Source organism: Theropithecus gelada, chromosome 1, assembly GCF_003255815.1.
Source record: "Theropithecus gelada isolate Dixy chromosome 1, Tgel_1.0, whole genome shotgun sequence".
In the NCBI taxonomy this organism is placed as follows: domain Eukaryota; kingdom Metazoa; phylum Chordata; class Mammalia; order Primates; family Cercopithecidae; genus Theropithecus; species Theropithecus gelada.
This window is the reverse complement of record NC_037668.1, coordinates 182,273,572-182,289,580: the sequence shown is the minus strand read 5'-3', so window position 1 is coordinate 182,289,580 and position 16,009 is coordinate 182,273,572. Positions and strand designations below refer to the sequence as shown.

At 38.9% G+C, this 16,009-nt stretch overlaps 1 protein-coding gene across 3 annotated transcripts in view; it reads left to right on the top strand.

Moving 5' to 3' along the window:
- Nucleotides 1-16,009, top strand: part of RGL1 (ral guanine nucleotide dissociation stimulator like 1) — a 289,935-nt gene that overhangs the window by 97,314 nt on the left and 176,612 nt on the right. For all 3 annotated transcript variants that reach the window (XM_025368454.1, XM_025368437.1, XM_025368463.1), the window contains one exon: nucleotides 3,725-3,888. In XM_025368454.1, the coding sequence (XP_025224239.1) occupies nucleotides 3,757-3,888 (132 nt within the window). In that variant the 5' untranslated portion in view covers nucleotides 3,725-3,756. The remainder of the gene's footprint in view (nucleotides 1-3,724; nucleotides 3,889-16,009) is intronic.

Sequence of the window (16,009 nt, the reverse complement as noted above, 5' to 3'; positions counted from 1 at the left end):
TTGCAGTGGGCTGAGATCATACCACTGCATTCCAGCCTGGGTGACAGAGGAAGACTCCGTCTCAAGAAAAAAAAAAAGAAAGAAAGAAGTCAGTAGTTCAACTGTAATATGCACCATATATCAGAGGTAGTGGAAAGTCTACATATGCCTCCTATTTTAATTTTAACAAATAAATGATGACTCTGTAACATAGACTTCTAGCTCCTAAAATGAGCTAGAAGGGAATAGGTAGGAAACCTATAATGCATGAATTGTTTAAAGACAGTATGGAGGCTGGGTGAGGTGGCTCATGCCTGTAATCCCAGCACTGTGAGAGGCTGAGGCAGGTGGATAATTTGAGGCCGAGAGTTCGAGACCAGCCTAGCCAGCATGGTAAAATCTCATCTCTATTAAAAATACAAAAGTCAGCTGGGCGTGGTGGCAGGCGTCTGTAATCCCAGTTACTTGGGAAGCTGAGGCAGGAGAATCGCATGAACCCGGGAGTCAGAGGTTGCAGTGAGCCGAGATTGCACCACTGCACTCCAGCCTGGGTGATAGCACAAGACCCTGTCTCAAAGAAAAAAAAGAAAAGAATAAAGAAAGTATGGAATAAAATGTTAGATTTGAAGAGGAAAAGACAGGTTGGCAGCAGGACTGGCTATATTATTTGTGGGGCTCAGTGCAAAATGAAAATAGAAGGCCCCTTGTTCAAAAATTAAGAATTTTAAGGTAGCAACAGCAAAGCATTAAACAAAGCACGAAGCTCTTCTGAGCATGGGGCTCTGTGTGACTTCGTAGGTCACACACTCATAGAGCTCACCCTGGTCAGAAGTTGAGATGTCAGTAAAAAGAAAAAGGAATGATCCATTCCCTGTGATGTTTTCTTACCTCTATGCTGTCCTTGCCTATGTACTTATCAGATGTGACCATATCTCAAGGGGGCACCATGGTGCCAGTGAGCTGAGACACAGACACTCTGGCTCTAGTCTATGGAGGAAGGGGCATGAGAAGGAGGTTGCATTCTGCCAGTGATGGGAGAGTAGGATGGAGCTGAAGGCTTTCTGAACTGATCTAGGAGAGACAGCATGAACTTGGGAACTCTGCAACTTTCTAGCAGTGTAGTAAAGTTATTTAACCTCTCTGAATCTCATTTTTTCATTGTTGTAAAATGGTGATATCTACCTCTCAGGTTTATTGTGTGGATTACAGATAATGTGGAAAACGCCTAGCGCAGTGGCTGGTATGCAGTGGAAGCTCAAGATATATTCTACATATGGTCATTTAAATAAGTGCAGAGATACACTGAGGATAAATGAAAAAGACTTCCAGTCTCAGATAGGGTGGAGGATCTCAGAATGCTTGAAGAGCCTTGTAAGAACTGGCTGCCTCTCTTGAGTCCCTCCTTAGTTCCTGAGTGCTTTGGAATGGTTTAAAACTCACAATAACATCTTCTTCCCAAACAGGGTGAGGAGCAATCTGTGGGAAGTCAGTGCACAGTAGAGTTCAGTCTTCAACACTGAAAATTTGCCAACTTTCACCCACACTGCGGAGATGAGAAAGCAGCTGTGGGCAGACAGTAGAGTAAGCTGTGGGGTCTCTGGAACACGTTACACTTACAGATGTTCCATTGTTCCCATGGGATTTCATACTTTGTCTATTTTATCCAGTTTTGTTTCCATAATATACGAAGGAGACAGCCAAAACCATTTTATGTAGTTTTCCTACTTTGTTTTGATTTATTTGTTGTTGTTTACAGTATTTCTCCAATAACAACAATGGAATTTCCTTTCCTACTAATCTGGCCTGTTTCCATTTTGCCTGTTTATTTTAATTTCCTTTTTTTGGACTGAAATCTCTACATGATTCTGCTTTGTTTATTTCCTTGTATGTGTGTGTCAGCATCATTTATTAGTGTGTCCACTCAGAGGAACTTTGTTCATTAATTATGTAGGTTTTGTTTCCTGGTTCCTAGTGGGAGGGTATTAAGTGCTCTGTGTTTCTAAGTACTTCACGATGGTTTTGGTTATCAGTTTCTTCATCATTGCTCTCTGCAAGCAGATGGGCTTACTCTCCATAGCTTAGATGGAGCATGGGAAGCCCCAGAGCAGAGAAGTAACTTCTCTGCAGATGATGATTTTCTTAAATCCACTGACCTGTCACTCCTGTCACTCATATAGGTTTCAATTTCCACTTACTTTTATTTGGGTAGTGGGTTATGTGAGCCTAACACCTGGGTTTTGCAGACATAATTCCTTGAAGACATTTCCATGAAAACCAGCCTGTTGTTAACTAATGAGCAATTCTATCTTGCATTATATGCTGCTTGGGAGTGTGCGATGAATGTTAGACTTACCTCTTTTTTATGAAAAACTTATAGCCCACTAAGTCAATAAAAAAGTTAAAAGGAAGAGGTAACCTAACTTTTACATCTTTTACTTGAATATATAAGATCTGCTGCCTCCTTTTCAATGGATTGTCATGATTTACTAAATGTTGAATTAATGATTCATAAAACATTTATTTAGTACTTACTCTGTGTATGATACTATCTCTAGTCTCAAGATGCTTATAAGACTAGAAGGGGGAAATAGAATTGAAAGCAAATAAATATAATAAGGTGTTACAGGTGACATGATAGAAGTTTGTCTGGAGTACATAGAGTAACAAAGGAGGGAGGCCTGTATTCTCTTGGGGTGGGGATTGGAGAGAAGGTGTCACAAACAAAGGCTATAGGCACTAGATGTATCTGGGGTCCATAGATACTTTCAAATGGCTGAAACAGTAGCTGAGGAGGTAGCAGTGCATGCATGAGGTGGGAGAAGGGAGGTGGAGGAAGCCAGACGTAAAGATCCTTGGATGCTGCATGAAGGAATTTGGGTTTCATTCTTTAGGAAAAGTTTTTAGGTAGATGGAACATCAGTAACAGTTTTGCTTTTTAGAATTACACCAAGAATAGACTCAAAGAGACTTGAATGGAGGCAAGGAGACTCTTATGATAGTATGGGACTGAGCCAGGCAAGATATGATGAGATTCTGAACAAGCCAGTGGCCAATGGAAAGATGTCAAAGAGGTAGACCTTGTAAGATTGGCATCAATTTTTAAATAATATCTTACAGTAACTGTTAGTGAAACCAAGGCCCAAGAAAGTGCACAGCCAGTGAATATCAAAGGAATCTTCCTCTGCTTTCATTGCAGTTTAGAAACACAATTATTGTGGCATTTCAGACACTATGTTGTAATACATCATATTGTTAATACTTGTTTACAACCTTTCTGCCCTGAGGCTCTAAGCTTCTTAAGGTTAAGAGGCAAACTACTGAATTATTTGTGTATGCCTAGCATGGAGCCTCATATACACAAGTACATAATAGATGTTTGAAGAGTAAAATTGTTGACATCATAGCCAGTGCTTCTTCCACATGGAGCACTTGGCATGGAAATACGAAAACATCACTCAGGTTTGCCTGACAGCTACCCATTTCCATCTCTCCCCCTGAGAGCGCCAAAGCCAAGTGATAAGCAGGTATAACAGGCAGATGATGGCTTGCGCTTTGCTTTAAAATTTGTACCAGTTTGCCGTTATCAGAATGCGTTCTTACCTCCCAAAGCCTGCATTAAGATACCAATAATGAATATTTAGAATATAAAAGTGGCCATAAAAGTTGATGCCTATAATTTGCTTCCATGTCTCTCTTAATGTTACTCATTGTTTTAATCTGGATCACACTTTATTCTTCCACACAGATCCGTAATGCCTCCTGCCTGCCTCTTTCAAGATGGAGGTGAAACCTGTGGGAGAACCTACTCAGGAGGTGTCTAAATTCAAACTTTCCACCAAGGTAGAAAGCACGGGACACTGGCTGGTGGAAGATCATGCTCGAATATGGGAAGTTTTAAAGACAGAGGAGGTAAGATGACTCTAAATGACACAGTTGGTGAAATACTGGATTTGTTCATACCTGAGACTATAATTCTTTGTGTAGCCAGCACCACAGGTCAGCTTGGCAAATCTTTATTCAGGTGCTGTAGGCGTAGCCATGACTGGAGAACAAGTAAGTCAGGAGCATGTCCTTTGCACATTAATGACTACACAGTGATTCAGGCCAAGGAGGCTACACTGAAAGCCAGCACTTAAAAAATGGTGATCTAAGGCTCATACGCATATAATCTGCACTTTAGCTTCAGATATCAGCAGTGTAGCTGCGGGTATCCTGTTAGCTATATTCTTTCTCAAGGCTGCCCTTCCGTGACTTCCCTCTCTCAAGTCTATTGTTGTTGAAGTTTCTTTTGACTTATATAAAATGCTGATATTTGTGTGTATATTTGTGGTGTATGTGTGTGTGAGAGAGAGAGAAAGATAGAGGGACAGGGAGAAAGAGAGAGAGAGAGAGATGCTCTTATTCTTTCAATGGAAATTATAAATTAAAGCTTTTATTTTTATTATGCATTAAAGGTAAAATCATACATAATGGCAAGATATTGAAAACCATTTCCATATAGGCATGAAGAGGTATAAAAGGAAGATTGGAAAAGAGAATGGAATTATTAACCAGATCATGGAAAGGCCTAACTTCCCTGAGCTTGGGTTGTGCACATCTTACCAGCTTAGCAAATAAAATGAAAGCTAGAGGTTTGTATGTTTTTGTTTTTTAGAGACAGGATCTTGCTCTTCTGTCCAGGCTAGAGTGCAGTGGCACAGTCATAGCTTACTGCTGCCTGGAACTCCTGGGCTCAAGCGATCCTCCTGTCTCAGGCTCCCAAATAACTAGGACTACAGGCCACACACCACCACATCTGGATAATATTTAATTTTTTTGTAGAGATGAGACTCTCACTATGTTGCCCAGGCTGGTCTTGAAGCCCTAGCCTCAAGCAATCCTCCTGCCTCTGCCTTCCAAAGCACTGGGATTACAGGTGTGAGTGACTGTGCCCAGCCCCAAAAGCTAGAGGTTTTAATACATGGGAAAGAGCATCTCAGAGAGAGGTACCAAAGCAAGAACTTCAAAACAACTGAGGTAGTATAGAAATGTAATAGGGAAAACAGACAACACTTTGTCAATGGTATTTTGGCTACCAGAAAGACCAGCAGCTATTTTCTGAGAGGCTTACCTGGGTGATATTCATGATCTTGGGTAGTTGTCTAGGGTCTGGTCCTTAGCTTATATGCTTGGAAATTTTATTTTCTCGTGTATCCAACAGAAATTTGTGGGGAAAACTCACATGAATTAAGTTTATACAACTAATATGTAAAAAGAAAATGGCAATTCCTTAATTGATAAAGACAAATAGAAGAGTTTTATCTTCTGAAATACTCAAGTTAAAATGTTTAGTACATATTCTCCTTGTAGGCAAACCGAATGGGAAATCAAATAATGCTAAGAAAGTTGATTCCTAAGGATGGAGTCATAACAAGTGGAAATATATAAATTCTCTGTTTGACAGCATGAGGCTAAGTATATTGGTATGGCTCTTTGGTTCCAAGCAAAAGAAATTGACTAAATTAAGGAGAATGAGAAATTGCTGGAGGATGTTGAGAAGCTTACAGAATTGGTAAGAAGTTTGGAGAACTAGGCTTGGAAATAAGACAGGAACCAAGTCAGTAGAAACTGCTCAGGGCGCCAACCCTGGCACAAATTCCAAACTGGTCCCCTCCCCTCCATGTTCTCATATTCTGCTCAGGATGCAAAGCTGTGGGAGAGAGGAGCTCACTGCCAAGTTTAGTTGCATGCCTTTCTTTTGATTATTCTGTAAAGAGAAAGAGGAATCTTCCATGGGAAATTATTATACCAACTCCTTGCTACACTTGTGTTTGAAGTTCAGATTCCTAATATTGACACAATATGACAATTCCAATCCAAGAAAGTAACCTAACAACTAGTCTTGAACATGTAAAATCCAGCAGAAGCAAATACAAACCTTCTCTCTAGGGATATACTTGCACAACAGACTTTTTTATTTTTATTTTTTTAAAGAAATAAACTCCACAGGTGGTAGATGAAGTCTTTCTGTATCTCACCTAACAGGTCCAAGATAAGATGAGATGAGTGTTGTGCCGAGGGCACAAAACTTAAGGTTTATGCCCTATACTTGCACAAAATTGAGTACATCCTTAAATTTTGCACCCTAGGCTTGATGCTAGTCTCACTCCAGTCCTGGCCCTGTCATAAATCTGAATTTGGTGTTTATCATTTTTATGCATATTTCAGTATTTATACTACATGCATGTGGATCTATATATTCAATATACAGTATTGATTTATATCTTGTAAATTTTATATAAGCCTTGTACTGTACATCTATTTCTACATCTTGTTTATTTGTTTCTATTTTTATGCTGACATATGTAGTTTCACTTTATTAATCTTTAACTGTTGTTTACATTATTTTGATTAATATAGTCAATTTATCCATTCTCTTGTTGATTAACTTTTAGTTTTCTTTCAATACAGTTGGCAGTATAATATATTTTTCCTCATGAACATATGCTAGAGTTTTTTCTAGTATAGACACCTGGAAGTGGCATGCTGAGTTGTAAAGTATGAATACCTTTAGCTTTGCTAGATATTACTAGATCAGCTCTGAAATGAGGCCATGAGTTTGTATCTCTGTTAGCAGCATATGAAAGTTCACCCGTTATATATCCTCACCTGTTATTGATATTGACAGACCTTTAAATATTGGCCAATCTGATTGTTTTGAAATGGGACCTTGTATAACACAAATTTCCCTGAATTCTTGTGGTGTTGAGCATCTGTTCACATGGATATTGGCCATTTAGTTTTCTGTGAATTATCTGTTCTTATCCTTTGCTTGTTTCTTTTCATTGGGTCATTTGTCTTTCCTTGTTGATTTCTGGAAACTAATGTATTGTTTACTATACAATCTTTTTATAGATTTTATGCACTAAAACAATATTTTCCAACTCCTAAATTTTTGTTTCAAATTTTAATTTGGTAAAATTTATCAGTCTTCTTTTCTCCTTATGGTTAGTGTTTTTCTGCTTTAAGAAATTCTTTCTGACCTCATGACGATAAAGATATTCTCCTATATTTTTTCCTAAAAGTTCTAAATGCTTGTTTTTATTTCCTTAGTATTTATTTCACAGTCTGAAGTAGGGATATGATGTTTTTTTCCATATGGATAGTTAATTATCTAGTATCATTTTTGAATGTCAATTACTTCTTCAGTTTATAATGCTATTTTTCATGTATTATGTTACTATAGATATCCTCTCTGTGGATATGATATTCCTTTAACTATTCTAACTCTAAAAAAGGCCCCGAGTATCCAATAGGGAATGTTTCTCTGCTGAACTATTGATCTTCAAGATTATCTTGGCTGTTTTTGGAACTTAGATTTTCCATATGGATTTAGGATGAGCTTGTTCAGTTCTGCAAATATGAAGAAAAATTAAGCAGAAGCTTGTTGGGAATTTGATTAGGATTTCAGTACATTGATTGACTGATTTGGGGAGTACCAACATTTTTATATTCAATGACTATCTTGTCGTCTTTTTGACTTTAAAGGTTATGCTTTGATATTTCATCCTTAATGTTTCACCAATATTTTATCCCACATTGTTTTGCTGTAGGATTTTGATAACTAAGGCTAAAGAAGTTCCTTCAATTCATTTTTTTTTGCTAAGTGCTGATTTTTTAACATTATAATATTTGATACTTACAAAATAATACACATGCAAGTTATGGAGTATAGTATTAGAACAAATACTTGTAAGTCCACAACCAACTTAAGAAACAGTTTGTTTAGTCTATATGTGAACTGCTTCACATACTATCTCTTTGATTTCCTTCCTTGCAAAGGTACCCATCTTCCTGAAATTTGTGTTTAATCATCCTTTTGCTTTTTAAAAAGTCTTTACTGCATACATGTATCCTCAAACAATACTGTTGAGTTATACACACACACACACACGCACACACATATATGCACCTACATAGGTATGTATATATAAACACATATATATTTTTATATATGGTGTCTTTGGTGATTCACTTCTTTTACTCAACATAATGTTTATAAGATTTTTAAGATTCAGCCACAAAAATATATACAGTAGTACTTCGTTAATTTTCACTATTGTACAATATACCATTGTGTGGTTATATCATGATTAATTATTCATAGTGGATGAACATTTAAGTTATTTATAGTTTTTTGCCATTATGAACAATGCTGATATGAACATACTATACATGTATTTTTTTTTAGCTTTCTTATATGTTCTTTTTTTATATACTTTAAGTTCTAGGATACATGTACAAAACATGCAGGTTTGTTATATATGGATATATGTCCCATGGTGGTTAGCTGCACCCATCAACCTGTCATCTACATTAGGTATTTCTCCTAATGCTATCCCTCCCCTTGCCCCCCATCCCTCCCTGTGTCTATGTGTTCTCATTGTTCAACTCTGACTTATGAGTGAGAACATGCAGTGTTTGGTTTTCTGTTCCTGTGTTAGTTTGCTGAGAATGATGGTTTCTGGCTTCCTCCATGTCCCTGCAAAGGACATAAACTCATCCTTTTTTTTTTTTTATGGCTGCATTGTATTCCATGGTGTGTATGTGCCACATTTTCTTTATCCAGTCTATCATTGATGGGCATTTGGGTTGGTTCCAAGTCTTTGCTATTGTGAATAAGGCTGCAATAAAAATATATGTGCATGTGTCTTTATAGTATAATGATTTATGATCCTTTGGGTATATACCCAGTAATGGGATTGCTGAGTCAAATGGTATTTCTGGTTCTAGATCCTTGAGGAATCACCACACTGTCTTCCACAATGATTGAACTAATTTACACTCCCACCAATGGTGTAAAAGCGTTCCTATTTCTCCACATCCTCTCCACATCTGTTGTTTCCTGACTTTTCAATGATGGCCATTCTAACTGGTGTGAGATGGTATCTCATTGTGGTTTTGATTTGTATTTCTCCAATGACCAGTGATGATGAGCTTTTTTTTTCATGTATGTTGGCTGCATAAATGTCTTCTTTTGAAAAGTGTCTGTTCATATCCTTTGCTCAATTTTTGATGGGGTTGTTTGTTTTTTCCTTGTAAATTTGTTTAGATTCCTTGTAGATTCTGGATATTAAACCTCTGTCAGATGGATAGATTGCAAAAATTTTCTCCTATTCTGTAGGTTGCCTGTTCACTCTGATGATAGCTTCTTTTGCTGTGCAGAAGCTCTATGTTTATTGATTTGCAAATGTTGAACCAGCCTTGCATTCCAGGGATGAAGCCGACCTGATTGTGATGGATAAGCTTTTTGAGGTGCTGCTGGATTCGGTTTGCCGGTATTTTATCGAGGATTTTCACATCGATGTTCACCAGGGATATTGGCCTGAAGTTTTCTTTTTTTGTTGTGTCTTTGCCAGGTTTTGGTATCACGATGATGCTGGCCTCATAAAATGAGTTAGGGAGGAGTCCCTCTTTTTCTATCATTTGGAATAGTTTCAGAAGGAATGGTACCAGCTCCTCTTTGTAACTGTGGTAGAATTAGGTTGTGAATCCATCTGAATCTGGGCTTTTTTTTCATTGGTAGGTTATTAATTATTGCCTCAATTTCAGAACTTGTTATTGGTCTATTCAGGGATTTGACTTCTTCCTGGTTTAGTCTTGGGAGGGTGTATGTGTCCAGGATTTTCTTACAGATTTTCTAGTTTATTTGTGTAGAGGTTTTTATAATATTCTCTGATGGTAGTTTGTATTTCTGTGGGATCAGTGGTTTCATTTTTTATTGTGTCTGTTTGATTCTTCTCTCTTTTCTTCTTTATTAGCCTGGCTAGTGGTCTATCTATTTTGCTAATCTTTTAAAAAAACCAGCTCCTGGATTCATTGATTTTTTGTATCTCTGTCTCCTTCAGTTCTGCTCTGATCTTAGTTGTTTCTTGTCTTCTACTAGCTTTTGAATTTGTTTGCTGCTGCTTCTCTAGTTCTTTTATTTGTGATGTTAGCCTGTTGATTTTAGATCTTTCCTGCTTTCTCCTGTAGGCGTTTAGTGCTATAAATTTCCCTGTAAACACTGCTTTAAATGTGTCCTAGAGATTCTGATACATTGTGTCTTTGTTCTCATTGGTTTCAAAGAACTTATTCATTTCTGCCTTTACTTCATGATTTACCCAGTAGTCGTTTAGAAGCAAGTTGTTCAGGTTCCATGTAGTTGTGCAGTTTTTAGTGAGTTTCTTAATCTTGAGTTCTAATTTGATTGCACTGTGGTCTAAGAGGCCGTTTGATATGATTTCAATTCTTTTACCTTTGCTGAGGAATGTTTTACTTCCAATTATGTGGTCAATTTTAGAATAAATGCTGTGTGGTACTGAGAAGAATGTATATTTTGTTGATCTGGGGTGCAGAGTTCTGCAGATGTTTATTAGGTCCGCTTGGTCCAGAGCTGAGTTCGAGTCCTGAATATCCTTGTTAATTTTCTGTCCCACTGACCTAATATTGACAGTGGGGTGTTAAAGTCTCCCACTATTATTGTGTGGAAGTCTAAGTCTCTTTGTAGATCTCTAAGAACTTGCTTTATGAATCTGGGCGCTCCTGTATTGGGTGCATATGTATTTAGGATAGCCAGCTCTTCTTGTTGCATTGATCCCATTACCGTTATGTAATGCTCGTCTTTGTCTTTTTTTATCTTTGTTGGTTTAACGTCTGTTTTACAGTGACTAGGGTTGCAACCCCTTTGTGTGTCTTTGCATGTGAGATGGGTCTCCTGAACATAGCACACCTATAGGTCTTGACTCTTTATCCAATTTTCCAATCTGTGTCTTTTAATTGCCCATTTACATTTAGCCCATTTACATTTAAGGTTAATATTGTTATGTGTCAGTTTGATCCTGTCATCATGATGCTAGCTGTTAATTTTGCTCATTAGTTGATGCAGTTTCTTCATAGTGTTGTTGGTCTTTATATTTTGGTATGGTTTTGCAGTGGCTGGTACAAGTTTTTCCTTTCCATATTTAGTGCTTTCTTCAGGAGCTCTTGTAAGGGTGGCCTGGTGGTGACAAAATTCCTCAGCATTTGCTTGTCTGTGAAGGATTTTATTTCTCCTTTACTGATGAGCTTTGTTTGGCTGGATATGAAATTCTGGGTTGAAAATTCTTTTCCTTAAGAATGTTTAATATTGGTCCCCACTCTCTTCTGGCTTCTAGCGTTTCTACAGAGAGATCTGCTGTTAGTCTGATGGGCTTCCCTTTGTAGGTAACCTGACCTTTCTCTCTGACTGCCCTTAAAATTTTTCCTTCATTTCAACCTTGGTGAATCTGATGATTATGTGTCTTGGGGTTGCTCCTCTCGAGGATTATCTTTGTGGTGGTCTCTGTATTTCCTGAATTTGAATGTTGGCCTGTCTTGCTAGGTTGGGGAAATTCTCCTGGATAATATCCTGAAGTGCGTTTTCCAACTTGGATCCATTCTCTCCATCATTTTCAGGTACGCTAATCAAATGTAGGTTTGGTCTTTTCACATAGTCACATATTCTTTGGAGGCTTTATTCATTCCTTTTCATTCTTTTTTCTCTAATCTTGTCTTCACACTTTATTTCATTAAGTTGATATTCAATCTCTGATATCCTTTCTTCTGCTTTACTGATTTGGCTATTGATACTTGTGTATGCTTCAAGAAGTTCTCATGCTGTGTTTTTCAGCTCCATCAGGTCATTTATGTTCTTCTCTAAACTGGTTATTCTGGTTAGCGGTTCCTGTAACCTTTTATGAAGGTTCTTGGCTTCCTTATATTGGGTTAGAACATGCCCCTTTAGCTGGAGGAATTTGTTATTACCCACCTTCTGAAGTCTACTTCTGTCAATTCGTTAAACTCATTCTCCATCCAGTTTTGTTCCCTTGCTGGTGAGGAGTTGTGATCTTTTGGAGGAGAAGAGGCCTTCTGGTTTTTGGAATTTTGGCATGTTTGCGCTGGTTTTTCCTCATCTTCGTGGATTTATCTACCTTTGATCTTTGATGCTGATGACCTTTGGATGGGGTTTTTGTGTGGGCATCCTATTTGTTGATGTTGATTTTATTGCTTTCTGTTTGTTAATTTTCCTTCTAACAGTCAGGCCCCTCTTCTGCAGGTCTTCTGGAGTTTGCTGGAGGTCCACTCCAGACCTTGTTTGTCTGGGTATCACCAATGGAGGCTGCAGATTAGCAAAGGTTGCTGCCGCCTGCTCCTTGCTCTGGAAGCTTCGTCCCAGAGGGGCACCCACCAGATGCCAGCTGGAGCTCTCCTGTATGAGGTGTCTGTCATCCCCTGCTGGGAGGTGTCTCCCAGTCAGGAGGAATGGGGGTCAGGGACCCACTTGAGGAGGCAATCTGTCCCTTAGCAGAGCTGGAGCATTGTGCTGGTATATCTGCTGCTCTTTTCAGAGCTGGCGGGCAGGAATGTTTAAGTCTGCTGAAGCTGCACCCACAGCTTCCCCTTCCCCAAGGTGCTGTGTCCCAGGCAGAAAGGAGTTTTTTCTATACACTTCTGACTGGGGTTGGGGCCTTTATTTCAGAGATACCCTGACCAGAGAGGAGGAATCTAGAGAGGCAGTCTGGCTATAGCAGCTTTGCTGAGCTGTGGTGGTTTCCACCCAGTACAAACTTCCCGATGGCTTTGTTTACACTATGAGGGGGAAAGTGCCTACTCAAGCCTCAGTAATGGTGGATGACCCTCCTGCTACAAGCTTGAGGGTCCCAGGTTGACTTCAGACTGCTGTGCTGGCAGTGAGAATTTCAAGCCAGTGAATCTTAGCTTGCTGGGCTCTGTGGGGGTTGGACCGGCTGAGCAAGACCACTTGGCTTTCTGGCTTCAGCTTGCTTTCAAGGGGAGCGAATGATTCTGTCTCTCTGGAGTTCCAGGCACCACTAGGGTATGAAAAAAACTCCTGCAGCTAGCTCAGTGTCTGCCCAAATGGCTGCCCAGTTTTGTGCTTGAAATCCAGGGCCCTGGTGGCGTAGGCACCTGAGGGAATCTCCTGGTCTGCAGGTTGTAAAAACTGTGGGAAAAGCATAGTATCTGGGCCAGAGAGCAACTTCCCTCATGGCACAGTCCATCACAGCTTTCCTTGGCTAGGGGAGGGAGTTCCCCAACACCTTGCACTTCATGGGTGAACCAACGCCCCACCCTGCTTCTGCTTGCCCTCCGTGGGCTGTACCCACTGTCTAACCAGTCCCAATGAGATGAACTGGGTACCTCAGTTGGAAACGCAGAACTCACCCGCCTTCTGCATTGTTCTTGTTGGGAGCTGCAGACCGGAGCTGTTCTTATTTGGCCATCTTGCCAGATCCCCACATACTTTACATATCTTATTTTTGCCCATATGTAAGAGTTTTTCCAGGTTAATACCTATTAGGTGAATTTTGAGTAGATATGTGCAAGTTCTCTTGTTCAAGTTATTGCCAAGTTGTTTTCCAAAGTGGTGGTACCAATTTATGCTCTCACCTGCAGTGCATAAGAGTTTCCCCTATTCCCTATCCTTGTCAATTCTTGGAATTGTCAGATTTCTTAATTTTTTTTTTTTTTTTTTTTTTTGAGATGGAGTCTCACTCTGTCACCAGGCTGGAGTACAGTGGCACAATCTAGGCTCACTGCAACCTCCACCTCCTGGGTTCAAGTGATTCTTCTGCCTCAGCTTCCCGAGTAGCTGGGACTACAGGTGCACACCACCACACCCAACTAGTTTTGTAATTTTAGTAGAGATGAGTTTCACCGTGTTGGCCAGGATGGTCTCGATCTCTTGACCTCGTGATCTGCCCACCTTGGCCCCCCAAAGTGTTGGGATTACAGGTGTGAGCCACTGTGCCAAGCCTAGATTTCTTAATTTTTAAAATCTAGATGATATAAAATAGAATCTCGTTCTTTGCTCATCAATTCTTTATGCATCTCAGCTCGAGATCACTTTTCTTTTTCCTTAATACTTTTTATTCTGAGGGTCTAACAGTAGCGCATCTCTTTCTCCCTTTCTCTCTCTCTCTCTCCTTTCCTCTCTTTGGCCTTAAGATGTCTTTATTTTGTGTGCTTCTCAGAATAATAGTTTAGATGAGTATAGAATTATAGGTCTCTTGAGTACATTGGAAATTTTCCATTGTCCTCTGCCTTCCATTGCACTGAAGGGGAGCTAGCATTAAGTTTAATTTGTATTCTTTTGAATGTGACATCTTTTCTCTCTAACTGTTTAGATCATCTCTACATTTTTTGCTGTCCTGAAGTTTCAGTCTTCTGGTTTTCCATTTCCTTTTATTTAACACTTTGGGGTACAAAGCCTTCTCAAATAGTTGAATTGGTGTATTTCATCAGTCTGGAAATATCTCCAAATTTTTTCTTTTCAAATTTTACCTCATTCTCCTTTTGTAACTCTAACAAGATTTATGTTTGCTTTTCTCACTCTCTGCTTATGTCCCTTAACCTCTCTTTTAGAGTTACTATCTTTTTCCTCTCTGTGTTGCATTCTGATTAATCTTAGGTCTGCCTTCCAATTCCATAATTCTCTCTTCAGCTTTAATCTGTCCTTTAACTCAATCATTGATTTTTAAATTTCACTTATTGTATTTTTTTACTTCTAGAAGTTTTGTTTTGTTCTTTAAAAATCTTCTAGTAATTTTTTCAATCTCTTGCTTCCTATTTATATTTTTATGTTTTTAAGACATATTTGTCAAGAACTGTGAAGGCTATGAGATTTTAATTTTTTAAAATCCACAGTTTTGTGGATGTTGAAAGAAGACATGAGACGCTTGGCTAAGAGCAAAAGACTTTATTACTCACAGCAAGAGCAGCAGCCAGACTGTCAACATGTTTGTTTTGGTTTTCTATGTTCCAATTCCTAGAAATGGGCCTAGATAGATACTTGCACAGGAAGGGAACACTGACTTTGGGAAACTTTCCATTTTATAGTGGATAATAAACAAGCTGGCATTTTAAGAGGGAAGTATTAGCTCATCTCTCAAGTTTTCTTGCTACAAGCCCAATCCTGAAAAATAATCTGGGTAATGATCAGCCAGGGCCTTGAACTTTTGGCATATATAGCAAGACATGTAGGAACAAGAGAGACCCATGGAGTACTGTTTCCTAACAATATTATATATAGTGATTTTGTATTCTGAGTGTGGTAATTCTAAGAACTGTGGTTCTCAGGGTACTATCTGTTGTTTCTTTTGGCTCTTGAACATGGTGTTTTGTTTCTTTGTGAGTTTTGTGATTTTTGACTGTGGGTTCATTTTTTATTTCTTGGAAAGAAGGAAATTTTCTCCAGAGAGAATTTGCATTTGCTTCTGGGAGCACTACCAACGGAAAACTACTTTAAAGTAAATTCTTAGCTTGATGTTTTTCAGACCACTTAATGTGACTACAGGCTAGAAATCTACAGATGAGCATGCTTGTGGTAGTAAATTCTACGGAGAAAATGACTCCCCCTCTCTACCCCTCCTCAGCATCACATATAAAGATACTCAACTTTCCTTGTACTGTCACAGAAGACACAGTATTACTAGCTCACCTTGATGCTGAAGGAATCACATTTTAGGATCTCAGTTTTATGCAGTGGGAATTTCCTGTTAGATTCTCTCCCATAAGCCAACCCTGGGCTTTGTATATTGTTCCCTACATGCTTTAAGGTAACAAGTCCTGTGTTGGTTAGAGTAACATTAATGCTGTAACACATACAGTATAAAATTTAAGTAGCTTAACATAATAAAAGTTTATTTTTCAATCATATAATAGTCCAATTTAGGTGTTTCTGGTGGGAGTCCCCCTTTTCTTCATGTGATAATTTAGGGACCAAGGCTACTTTCTTCTTGAAGCTCCACCATCCTCTGGGACCTGGGAATCTTTTGTATTCACCTGGCAATTCACTAAAAAAGAGGTTGAAGAAGACACACCCAATTCTTAACTCTCTTTGACCAGACATGCATTGTATCAGTTTACCTTCTATGACTGAGAATTAGTCCTATTGTTCCATACAGTTATGAAGGATGTGTGATGGGGAGATGTAATCTCTGGCTGAGCTGCTACTTACCAGTGATGACTCAAT